This window comes from Oryx dammah, unplaced genomic scaffold (genome assembly GCF_014754425.2).
Source record: "Oryx dammah isolate SB20612 unplaced genomic scaffold, SCBI_Odam_1.1 HiC_scaffold_23, whole genome shotgun sequence".
NCBI classification, from domain to species: domain Eukaryota; kingdom Metazoa; phylum Chordata; class Mammalia; order Artiodactyla; family Bovidae; genus Oryx; species Oryx dammah.
The window spans coordinates 39,373,825-39,386,541 of record NW_024070207.1 but is presented as its reverse complement, the minus strand read 5'-3'; the positions used below and the strand labels follow the sequence as shown (position 1 = coordinate 39,386,541).

General features: G+C 41.5%; 1 protein-coding gene and 1 non-coding gene across 2 annotated transcripts in view; one reads left to right on the top strand and one right to left on the bottom strand.

Moving 5' to 3' along the window:
- LOC120881547 (P2R1A-PPP2R2A-interacting phosphatase regulator 1-like) overlaps window positions 1-5,851 on the bottom strand; it is a 32,671-nt gene extending 26,820 nt beyond the window's left edge. Inside the window, exons 1-2 of the mRNA XM_040265277.1 lie at window positions 5,799-5,851; window positions 5,318-5,492 (exon numbers count right to left, since the gene is read on the bottom strand). Coding sequence (XP_040121211.1) covers window positions 5,318-5,492; window positions 5,799-5,814 — 191 coding nt within the window. The 5' untranslated portion in view covers window positions 5,815-5,851. The remainder of the gene's footprint in view (window positions 1-5,317; window positions 5,493-5,798) is intronic.
- Window positions 5,852-8,666: 2,815 nt separating this feature from the next.
- Window positions 8,667-8,776, top strand: LOC120882756. Its single transcript, XR_005725606.1, has one exon. It is a non-coding gene; the product is annotated as a U6 spliceosomal RNA (small nuclear RNA).
- Window positions 8,777-12,717: the final 3,941 nt, after the last annotated feature.

The following is a 12,717-nucleotide window of genomic DNA, read 5'->3' as shown; positions in this document are numbered from 1 at the left end:
GCCCTCCACAATTTAGCTCCACAGACTTTTGGATTTCACAGACCAGGAAAATTTCAAAACAAAATCTTGGCACAAACATGCAGTTGCATTTTCTCTTGCCCAGTAAGGTCATTAAAAAAAAGATCTCATCAACTACCATCATTTCATTTATAAAAGGGCATTTGTTATTTTCTTTTTTAAAAAAAGCAGGACTGACAATACAGGACTGAGTAAAATACAGTAATGCCCAGGAAAGTATGCTGTATTTAACTTTTTAAAGCCATGGATTAGGTAGAATGTCACCTGGGATCAACACTGGTCAGTAGGTAAACATTTGGGAGCCAGTGATCTGGGCAGAGTTGACCAGCATTCTGGAATACACCTATACTTTCCTACTTCCAAGCCTATTCCATGTTCTTGAAATGCTGTTCAGTTACCTGGCCTCTTTTCTTCCAGTCTGCTTCCAATCAACTTATTTGTTAGGACCCATCTTAAGTGCCATCTAATCCAAGAAACTTTCCTGTATTCCTCACCAATCCTGTCATTTCTAACTCCCTTCTTTTAATTACCCTAGGACTTTCTTTCCCTTCTAAGCACAGATCTTATTCGACCATACATTGAAGTCTTCTCAGTATTCATTTTCCCTATTAAAAGCTTATTGAGCCTTGAGATGCATCTTTGCAGTGCAGTAATTTGCATATAATAGGCAGTAACAATGTTTATGAGAGGATATGTGTATATGTGTATTTTCACTTCCTTTCCCAGTCATTTTCCCCTACGAGAACAGGAATATATTTTAGCAGTTACTACTAGGAGGGTCACTAATGGGTTGCATATTTCCACTGTCTTTTGCATGTGGGAGGTAATTCTTTTAAAAAAAATTTTTATTGGAATATAGTTGATTTATAATGTGTTAGTTTCAAGGTGTACAGCAAGGTGAATCAGTTATGCATATACATGTATACACTCTATTGTAGATTCTTTTCCCATACAAACATTACAGGTATTGAGTAGAGTTCTCTGTGCTATACATTGTCATTATTGGTTATCTATTTTATATATAGTAGTGTGTACAATGGAGAAGGCAATGGCAACCCACTCCAGTACTCTTGCCTGGAAAATCCCATGGGCGGAGGAGCTTGGTGGGCTGCAGTCCATGGGGTCGCTAAGAGTCAGACACGACTGAGGGACTTCACTTTCACTTTTCACTTTCATGCACTAGAGAAGGAAATGGCAACCCACTCCAGTGTTCTTGCCTGGAGAATCCCAGGGACGGGGGAGCCTGGTGGGCTGCCGTCTGTGGGGTTGCACAGAGTTGGACACGACTGAAGTGACTTAGCAGCAACAGCAGCAGCAGTGTGTATGTCAACCCCAAACTTCCAACTCATCTCTTCCCTCTGCTGGGATAATTTTTAAGGCTAACAATTACATTCTCTCCTAAATTTTTGTCTGCCAATTTTATTTAATAAGACAATAACTGAAAAGTGAAAACGCTGACTTAAAACTCAACATTCAAAAAAGTAAGATGATGGCATCTGGTCCCATTACTTCATGGCAAAGAGAAGGAGAAAAAGTGGAAGCACTGACAGATTTTCTCTTCTTGGGCTCCAAAATCACTATGGATGGTGACTACAGCCATGAAATTAGAAGATGCTTGCTTCTTGAAAGGAAGGCCATGACAAACCTAGACAGTACAATAAAAAGCAAAGACATCACTTTACCAACAAAGGTCCATCTAGTCAAAGCTATGCTCTTTCCAATAGTCATGTATGGATGTGAGACCTGGACCATAAAGAAGGCCAAGTGTTGAAGAATTGATGCTTTCTAACTGTGGTGTTGGAGAAGACTCTTGAGAATTCCTTGGACAGAAAGATCAAACCAGTCAATCCTAAGAGAAATCAACCCTGAATACTCATTGGAAGGACTGATGCTGAAGCTGAACTCCAATACTTTGGCCACCTGATGCAAAGAGACAACTCATTTGAAAAGACCCCGATGCTGAGAAGGATCAGCAAGCAGCTCTGTCTAAACTGCACTATATTTATGCCAGTTACATCCCTAAAGCTATAACTCATGACCATTATTCTTCTTCCAGGTTTGTATTAATACAAGCTTATTAAACCAGTGTGCTTGCACTCAGTCGCTTTAGCCATGTCCATCTCTTTTCGACTCCGTGGACTATAGCCCACCAGGCTTCTCTGTCCATGGGATTCTCCAGGCAAGAACACTGGAGTGGGTTGCCATGCCCTCCTCCAGGGGATCTAGATGGTTGATAAAGTTTGTAAAGGGCCAGACAGTAAATATTTTGGGCTTTGTGATCCATACAATCTTTGCAGCAATTACTCAACTCTGCCACTGTAGTATGAAAGTGGCCCAAAGATAGTAAGTAAACAAGGGGGTGTGGCTATGTTACAGTACAATTTTATTTGCAAAACCAATCAGTTTGGCCCCCAGGCAATAGCTTGTCTTTCAAACAGAATTGAGGCACTAACAGTTTAAATGCAGGGTCAGACTAGTGGTATTTAAAGAGGGAAGGCACTGGCAGAAATCCAAGAACTTAGTCTCTAATAAGGGCCAGAGAAGTAGAAGAAAAAAATACCTTTAAATAAAATAACTGACAACCAGTAGTGAAGTCAGCCACCTCGAGGGGCTAAAGATAGAATCAAGAGCTTCAAAACTTTTGACATTGATATTTTTATTAATACAAGATGCATACAAAACTGTACAGGAAATTAAGAAACAGTGATGTTTGTATTAAAGAGTTGACATTTACACAACAAATTCTGCAAATGCTGGTGCAAGGGAGACTGAGAGTCTTTATACATAGGAAACATCACGCAAAATTGGAAAACTGCTTCAAAGAAGTGCAACAATATTTAGTGAGCTGTGAAAGAGGCAAGGCAATGAGTATGAGAGGCCAAGTAAAAGAAAGTGCAGTGAGCAGTGGACATACTCCACTGAAAAGAATCTGCAAGAAAATGAATGCAACTACAGTGAAGTGAAGTCGCTCAGTCGAGTCCGACTCTGTGCGACCCCATGGACTGTAACCCACCAGGCTCCTCAGTCCATGGAATTTTCCAGGCAAGAGTACTGGAGTGGGTTGCCATTTCCTTCTCCAGGGGATCTTCCCAACCCAGGGATCGAACCTGGGTCTCCTGCACTGCAGGTAGACGCTTTACCGTCTGAGCCACCAGGGAATGCAACTAAGGCTCCCTGTAATTCTGCTCTAAATTTTTCTTGTTGGTTACATGCTAAGCTTGTCACAACAGCACAAAATATGCCCTCAGATCACTTGGACCAGTTCCTTGACCTCAGGCATGTCATCTATCATTCCTATGCTACTTCTTCTTGATAGACAAGAGTCCCTGGACTTGGTCTATCTTTTAGTTTAATCCCTACTAGAGAAATATGCAACTGCCCTTCACCTTTCTGTACAAAAATTCATGTCCAGCATCAGGATCTTAAGCTATGGAGTTCTACACTGTAACCATGCTCTAATATAATAAACATTTCCAATCTTTTGCAGAACAAAGTAAAGTATGAAGGGATAACTGTGATCACTCTCTTTATTTCCAGGACTTTACCTGGTCAGCTGCCCCTCACCCCCCACCCCAGCACTTAATATATTAAATAGAATCCACATGTTCCTGCAAATATATATCCTCCATCATCTACATATTTGTGACTTGTTTCTTCATTTCATAGAGCTTTTCAATAAAATGAACATTCTCAAGTATTTTCTTCTACTAGCAGAGTGCACCCATAACAATTCATTTATTCACACAACAGGATCTAGAGTAGAATCCTGAATTTATAGCATGTTCTTTTTCTTGGTACAACATGCAGAGCTGTCTCCACCCCTTATTTTTCTATCTGCCTATTTTAAAAGGTAATGTATTATTTTCAGGTCACTCTTAGTTTGTGTTTCATTTTGTTAGAACATACTCTCCCTTAACTCAAAAGACCAGAAAGCTGCATTTATTTAATTAATCAGCTTAGATATTGACTGAAGTGAAGTCACTCAGTCGTGTCCGACTCTTTGCGACCCCGTGGACTGTAGCCTATCAGGTTGCTCTATCCATGGGATTCTCCAGGCAAGAATACTGGAGTGGGCTACCATTTCCTTCTCCAGGGGATCTTCCCAACCCAGGGATCGAACCCGGGTCTCCCACACTGCAGGCAGATGATTTACCCTGAGCTAGTGGACAAAGCACTAGCTTAGGAGTCTAGAGCCACAGCTTCCTAGTACTGATCGATTACTATGACATCTTGGAGACTGATGGACCTATTAGCCCATACATTAAACAAGGAAGGTAGATTTGGTCTCCTGAGTTCTCATCTAACAGTTGTGAATTACAGCTATCAAGTAGGATGATGCCAGCAAAAGGTGAGGTGCAAACTTAATAAAATGTATGCAGTGAAGGGATTTTTCAGACATTTTTACAATATTGAGAAAAACTTATGATACTGGGATGTGAAATTCAAGATCTCACTTTAAAATTCTATTTCAAGAAATAAGGTTGAGTCAGGCCAGATCTTTGGATATATGCAAGAAATACAGTTAACCATCAGTTAATCTTTTAAACCTTTTTTCATCATCAGATCTCTAGAATCTTTTTAGACATTTCCTCCCTCATTAGCTCCTCTTTGAGAATTCCCACACAATTTTAATAGCACAAATATACTGCATATCTGTCTATGTGCCATATATACATATCTGTTTTATGCATATGAGAAAAAAAAACCTTTCACCCGCCAAGAACTAAGTAGGGCCAACGTAGGTCACTGAGAATACAAAATTAGGAGATCAATTTTCTGTGATAGCTAAACTTTTTGTTCAAATAAAAACTAGATGTAAAAAAGGCCCAAGCTTATTTACTTGCCAACCATTCCCACTCTGAGTGTGCTAAGGTGAAGGTCAGAGGTGACAAAGTAGATGAGAGAATGACAAAAATTACAGTCATTACAGATCTGGAGGCGAGGGCGGGGAGTACACAATTTCTTCAGTGGTGTGGGTAAGAGATGGGGTGAAGTTAGAGAAAGTCGTGCTCCACACCAAATAGTTGCTGCTTTCGGGTCCTGGATCCTGATGAACTGTCAGAAGAGGACATCACGTTTCATTAGTGCCCTTGCCCTCCAGCCAGCCTGTCCCCCTTCCTCCCCGTCCCCCCGCCCCCAGGCTGAGAGTGGGTTCTTCCGGTCACCAGGAGCAAGGGAGATAACCTGCAGAACCTCGATGAGTCAAGAAGTGGGAATGCTGTTGTAAGTCACTTTCTTGCAACTCTTGCCACCCTTTCCCGCCCCCTCAGGCCTCCTCCAATATCTCAATCCTGCTCACCCAAGGCCACTGATCAAAGGGGCGCTGCTGGATCGCCTCAAAGTGTTATCTTCTGTAGTGGTTGAACTCGGCAGCACCTCCAAATGTAGTTCCATTTTCTCCCGTGCTCTGTCCGTGCAGAAGCTTAGTTTGGAGCTCTCTGGTTTTTCTGGCTCCCGTTCACATAAGAAGTCAGCTAAGTGAGGAGATGATGTAGGGAGAGAGGAAAAAGAGGAAAAAGAAAAGAGAGAAGGAAGTTCTTAGATAAGTGCGTGCTCACTTTTGCAGCCCTACCATCCCTAACACCAGTGGGCACAAAATGGGACAGGACTGGCTCCGACCCTCCTAACTCCAAGCTCGGGGCACCTAACACTGAGATCTTCCACCTCCAAGCCTGTAATGAACATGAGGAATTTATCGTAATCCGTGAATCCTCCTTTATTTCCCTCAGCCAAGGAAACCCGGGTAAGCCTTTCCCGTCAAAACAAAAACCACAACCCACTGCCTTGCAGAATCATTTGGGCACTGCGCTTCTGCGCATGCGTCCTGGGTCCGGCCCGCTGACGCACGTTTACTACGTAAGCGATGAGCATTATTACAGGCGCCTGTGTCCGCCGTGAAGCGGGCGCACGCGCAGTGAAGGAGTCTTTTTCCGCAAGCCGGGCACTCTCTTCTCTGCCTAGTGCGGATTCACCTCGGTTGTTCCTCTTCTCCTCCCGTGTTAACCCTAGCATGGTTTCCTTAAGCATTATTTAGGAAAGAAAGGATGGAAATAAGGTGTATGGGAGCGCCATCCTTTCTGCCCTAAATCTAATACTCAGTTTGGGTTGGCTCATTGTCTCATGACTGAGGCTAACAAGCTTGTTACCTCTCGTGAATTTTTCCATCCTGTTACAAAAGACAACCTAAACCTTTGCAATGTAAAAAACACTAAAGCCTGGGGGTGGCGGTGGGGGAGAGGACCACCCGCTCTCAAAGGGTCATGTTAAAGTCCTAACACAATTGAAACCAATTGCACTAATTGTGTGTGTGTGTGTGTTGAATTTAGTATCCATTCAAATCACTGTTGCCATTTAACAATGTTGTCATGGATTGAAACATTGTAAGAACTGCTCTTTTAGAATTTTTTTTTACCACCTCTTAACTCTATTCTAATTTTGAAAAACCACCCATCTTAGGAACCATATAGAGAAACGGCAGAGAAGGCAAGTGAAACAATTGAAATGGGAGTTATTAATTAAAAGAATCATAACACGGTATAGCACTTTACAGTTTAAAAAGATGTTTTCACATATTTATCTCAATTGGTTCTATCATTAACCCTGTTCAGCTAATCAGTGGTGAATTTAAAATAAATAGGATTATCTTGAAACAGTTCATGACAAGTTTATGTCATAAACATGAAATCATAATCATTCCTCATTCTGAGAATAGAATAAGAAAAGTGTAATTATATTAGACAGAATTAGGTTACTTAAATCCCTGACATGAGGACGATTTGGAGTCTCCATTCCTGATATAAGACAGGTTAACGATAGCTACCATTTGGGGGACATTTATTATGTGCCAGGTACTGTCCTAAGCACTTGAAATATGGGATCACATTTAATGCTTACAGTAACTCTGTGAGATAGGCACCATCACAATGCCCATTTTTCAAAGGAGGAAACTGAAGCTCAGAGGGATTACTCAAATTACAACTACTAAGTGGCAAAGCCAAGATTCCTCTGCTGTTCTATTTAAGTGGAAAGACAGACCAGGGGCCTCTGGATATTTCTCTGGACACTATTTCTGAACAAGCAAGCACTCAATAAATAGTTATTAAATTATTTTATAAATAAAACAGGTTTAAGTAACTTACCCTTTACAGCTATCTTGTAAATTAGGTAAATATTTTCTATTTTACAGTTGATAAAATTCTGGAGAGATTAATGGCACATAACTAGGTAGCAATAGAATCTGGGCTGGTACCAAAATTCCTGAAAGCCACTGTGGAATTTCCCAGGGTAAGCTGGAGAGTTTATGAAAGATGGCAGCTAAGACTGAGTCTTTACTCAGGGTGACTGCAGAGGCAGTGGTTAAATACAGAACAGAGGGTCAAAACGAAACCATCTGAATAAGATAAAAATATGGAGTACATCAGAGAACAAAGAGCTCTTACTTTCAATCTACTGCTTATTTTACTTTTCAAAGAGTTTGTTAATATTCTTGGCAGGCAATAAGGTTTAATGGATATACTGTGAATGAATAGACAAATCAAATCTCATCATGTCTAAACATTACTGATATCTAGTTTTTTTAAATGGTCGCAAAAGAGTTGGACACGACTTAGTGACCAAGCTACAACAAAGTACATAACACTAAGAAAATAGGTATAATAAAACAAGGAAAGAGCAACTAAGAGAGTTTTGAGAAAAGGGATTAAGAATATGAAATGATTAAATACATGAGATAACAATAAGTTTCCAGCTACTACCAAAAAGGAGGGATTCTCTTTAACTTAAGTTCAGCTATATGACAGGAACCTAAAACCTGTAAAAATAGAAACAGGACATGCTCAAGTTGGAAAGTCAAAAGGAACAAGTACTACAAAAACAAACATTTCTACATACTAGAGTGGCAAACACAATATTTAAAGAAATTATTTTTACTTCCCATTTTTACCCACACATTATTATACCAACCTGGCTGTGTTCCCTGATCAATATTTGCTGTTCTGTAGTCATGTGCCATGATCTTGGGTTGTTGTTTTGCTTAGATGTATACCTTGACCCTTATGGTGCTCTTCTCTGTGTCTCAGTCTGCTGCCATCTGCCCCTCGCCTCTTTCCTGTGAAAGGTTTCCCACAAACATGTCATAATCAGTTCTTTATTTTGTCCGTTGTCACAGCAACTTTAAAGCAACATGTTAGCCTTTAGTTATCACAAGGCCAATACAGATACAAGTTGATCCCAAGCCCACAAACCACAAACACCCCAAACCTTTCAAAAGATTTACATAAAGAGTAAAAGGAACTAGAAAGAATGATATGAATAATGAATAAAACCTGAAAATGATGGTCCAGACAGCATCTGTCTTCTCACATATCCTTGAATTTCTCCTAATTGTTCAGCCCCAGAAAGTTAAGGATTCTTTTAAATTGTTTGGTTCTTCAGAGTTAGGGACTGTGCACTTGGTCAACAAATGATTATTTGGTAGCTATTGTGAACAATAAAATGTACTATAATTTTTTTTGAGCAGATTGATGGGGAGTCGGGGTATGGCTGAACATTGAGATAAAAAGAGAAACATAAATTGATTAAAAAAAACAGAGCTTGCTTTTCTAATCCAGCTGGCAGGAAAATATAGGGAGTTTAAAGGAAACTATCTTGTGCTTGCTTCAGCAGCACAAATATCGCAAATTGGAATGATAAAGAGAAGATTAGCATGGCCTCTGGACAAGGAAGACATGCAAAACTTTGTGAAGTGTCTGATATTTTTTCATCTCACACTGGTCAGAATCAATTCAGTTCAGTTCAATTCAGTAACTCAGTCGATTCCGACTCTTTGTGACCCCATGAATTACAGCACGCCAGGCCTCCCTGTCCATCACCAACTCCGGGAGTTCACTCAGAGTGACGTCCATCGAGTCGGTGATGCCATCCAGCCATCTCGTCCTCTGTTGTCCCCTTCTCCTCCTGCCCCCAATCCCTCCCAGCATCAGGGTCTTTTCCAATGAGTCAACTCTTTGCATGAGGTAGCCAAACTATTGGAGTTTCAGCTTCAGCATCAGTCCTTCCAATGAACACCCAGGACTGATCTCCTTCAGAATGGATTGGTTGGATCTCCTTGCAGTCCAAGGGACTCTCAAGAGTCTTCTCCAACACCACAGTTCAAAAGCATCAATTCTTCGGCGCTCAGCTTTCTTCACAGTCCAACTCTCACATCCTTACATGACCACTGGAAAAACCATAGTCTTGACTAGACGGACTTTTGTTGGCAAAGCAATGTCTCTGCTTTTGAATATGCTATCTAGGTTGGTCATAACTTTCCTTCCAAGGAGTAAGCGTCTTTTAATTTCATGGCTGCAATCACCATCTGCAGTGATTTTGGAGCTCCCAAAAATAAAGTCTGACACTGTTTCCACTGTTTCCGCATCTATTTCCCATGAAGTGATGGGACCAGATGCCATGATCTTCGTTTTCTGAATGTTGAGCTTTAAGCCAACTTTTCACTCTCCTCTTTCACTTTCATCAAGAGGCTTTTTAGTTCCTCTTCACTTTCTGCCATAAGGGTGATGTCATCTGCATATCTGAGGTCATTGAGATTTCTCCTGGCAATCTTGATTCCAGCTTGTGCTTCTTCCAGCCCAGCGTTTCTGCATAGAAGTTAAATAAGCGGGGTGACAATATACAGCCTTGACGTACTCCTTATCCTATTTGGAACTAGTCTGTTGTTCCATGTCCAGTTCTAACTGTTGCTTCCTGACCTGCATATAGGTTTCTCAAGAGGCAGGTCAGGTGGTCTGGTATTCCCATTTCTTTCAGAATTTTCCACAGTTTATTGTGATCCACACAGTCAAATGTCCATCATCAAAAAACAATCTACAAACAATAAATGCTTAAGAGAGTGTGGAGAAAAGGGAACCCTCCTACTCTGTTGGTGGGAATGTAAATTGATATAGCCACTATGGAGAACAGTGTGGAGCTTCCTTAAAAAACTAAAAATAGAACTACCCTATGTTCCAACAATCCCACTACTGGGCATATACCCTGAGAAAACCATAATTCAAAAAGATACATGCATCCCAATGTTCACCACAGCACTATTTACAATAGCCAGGACATTGAAGCAACCTAAATGTCCATCAACAGATGAATGGATAAAGATGTGGTACATATGTACAATGGAATATTACTCAGCCATAAAAAGGAATGAAATTAGGTCATTTGTAGTGATGTGGATAGACCTAGAGTCTGTCATACAGGTGAAGTCAGAAAGAGAAAAACAAATATCATATATTAATGCATATATATGGAATCTAAGGGGCTTCCCAGGTGGTGCTAGTGGTAAAGAAGCTACCTGCCAATGCAGGAGACATAAGAGACCCGGTTCTATCCCTGGGATGGGAAGATCCCCTGGAGGAGGGCATGACAACCCACTTTAGTATTCTTGCCTGGAAAATCCCATGGATGGAGGAGCCTGGCAGGCTACAGTCCATAGAGTCTCAGAGTCAGACATGACTGAAGTGACTTAACATACACACGGAATCTAGAAAAATAGTACAGATTAACCTATTTGTGGGGCAGTAATAGAGATGCAGATGTACCAGACATGTGGATGTGGTGGAATGGGGAAGGGGAGGGTGAGATGAACTGGAAGAGTAGCACTGATATATGTACCCTGTTGTTGTTCAGTCACCCAGTCCTGTCTGACTCTTTGAGACCCCATGGACTGCGGCATACCAGGTCTCCGAGTCCCTCACTATCTCCTAAAGTTTGACCAAGTTCATGTCCATTGATTGGTGATACATCCAGCCATCGCATCCTCTGACGCCCTCTTCTCCTTGTGCCCTCAATCTTTCCCAGCATCTGGGAAATGAGTTAGCTGTTTGCATCAGATGACCAAAACACTGGAGCTTCAGCTTCAGTATCAGTCTTTCCAATGAGTATTCAGGGTTGATTTCCCTTAAGATTGACTGGTTTGATCTCCTTGCTGTCCAAGGGACTTTCAGGAGTCTTCTCCAGCACCAAAGTTTGAAAGCGTCTATTCTTTGGCATTCTGTCTTCTTTACTGTCCAGCTCTCACAACTGTACATGACCACTGGGAAGACCACTATTGTTCAGTTACTCAGTGGTGTTCCAACTATTTGCGACCCCATGGACTATAGAATGCCTGGCTTCCCTGTACTTCACCATCTCCTGGAGTTTGCTCAAACTCATGTCCATTGCCTCAGTGATGCCATCCAACCATCTCATCCTTTGTCATCCCCTTCTCCTCCTGCCTTCAATCTTTCCCAGCATCAGGGTGTTTTCCAATGAGTCAGGTCTTCGCATCAGGTAGCCAAAGTTTTGGAGCTTTAGCTTGAGCATCAGTCCTTCCAACGAATATTCGCCTTGACCTTTGTCAGCTGAGTAACGTCTCTGCTTTTAAACACACTGTCTAGGTTTGTCATAGCTTTCCTTCCATGAAGCAATTGTCTTCTGATTTCATGGCTGTAGTCACTGTCCGCAGTGATTTTGGAGCCCAAGAAGAGGAAGTCTGTCACTACTTCCACCTTTCCCCCTTCTATTTGCCATGAAGTAATGGGGGTGGATGCCATGATCTTAGTTTTTTTTTTCTTAGTTTTTTTAATATTTAGTTTTAAGCCAGTTCTTTCACTCTCCTCCTTCACTCTCATCAAGAGGCTCTTTAGTTCCTCTCTGCTTTCTGCCATTAGAGTGGTATCATCTGCATACCTGCCTGCAAGTTAGGAAACCAGGGTTCTATTCCTGGGTTGAGAAGATCCCCTAGAGAGGGAATGACAACCCAAACCAATATTCTGGAGAATTCCATGGACAGAGGAGCCTGGCAGGCTACAGTCTATCGGGTTGCAGAGAATCAGACATGACTGAACGACTAACACACGCACACACACACACACACACACACACACACATATCTGAGGTTGTTGATGTTTCTCCCACCTATCTTGATTCCAGCTTGTAACTCATCCACTCCAGCATTTCTCATGATGTGCTCAGTGTATAGGTTAAACAGACAGTGTGACAGCAGACAGTCCTGTCATCCTCCTTTTTCAATCTTGAACCAATCAGTTGTTCCATACAGGGTTCTAACTGTTGCTTCTTGACCCACATACAGGTTTCTCAGGAGATAGGTAAGATAGCCTGGTATTCCCATCTCTTTAAGAGATTTCCACAGTTTGTTATGATCCACACAGTTAAAGGCTTTAGCGTAGTCAATGAAACAAAGGTATATGTTTTTCTGGAATTACCTGGCTTTCTCTGCGACTCAGTGAATGTTGGCAATCTGATCTCTGGTTCCTCTGCCTTTCCTAAGCCCACCTTGGACATCTGGAAGTTCTTGGTTCATATAATGCTGAAGCTCAGCATGCAAGATTTAAGCATGACCTTACTAGCATTGGAGATGAGTGCAATTGTTCAATGGTTAGCACATTCTTTAGTATTACCCTTCTTGGGAACTGGGATGAGGACTGACCTTTTCCAATCCTGTGGCCACTGCTAGGTCTTCCAGATTTGCTCACATATTGAATGCAACACCTTGATAGCATCATCCTTTAGGGTTTTGAATAGCTCTACAGGAATTCCATCGCATCCACTAGCTTTATTTCCTAAGGCCCACTTGACTCCAGAATGTCTGGCTCTGGGTAACTGACTACACCATTGTAGTAATCTAGTACATTAAAATCTTTTTTGGACAGC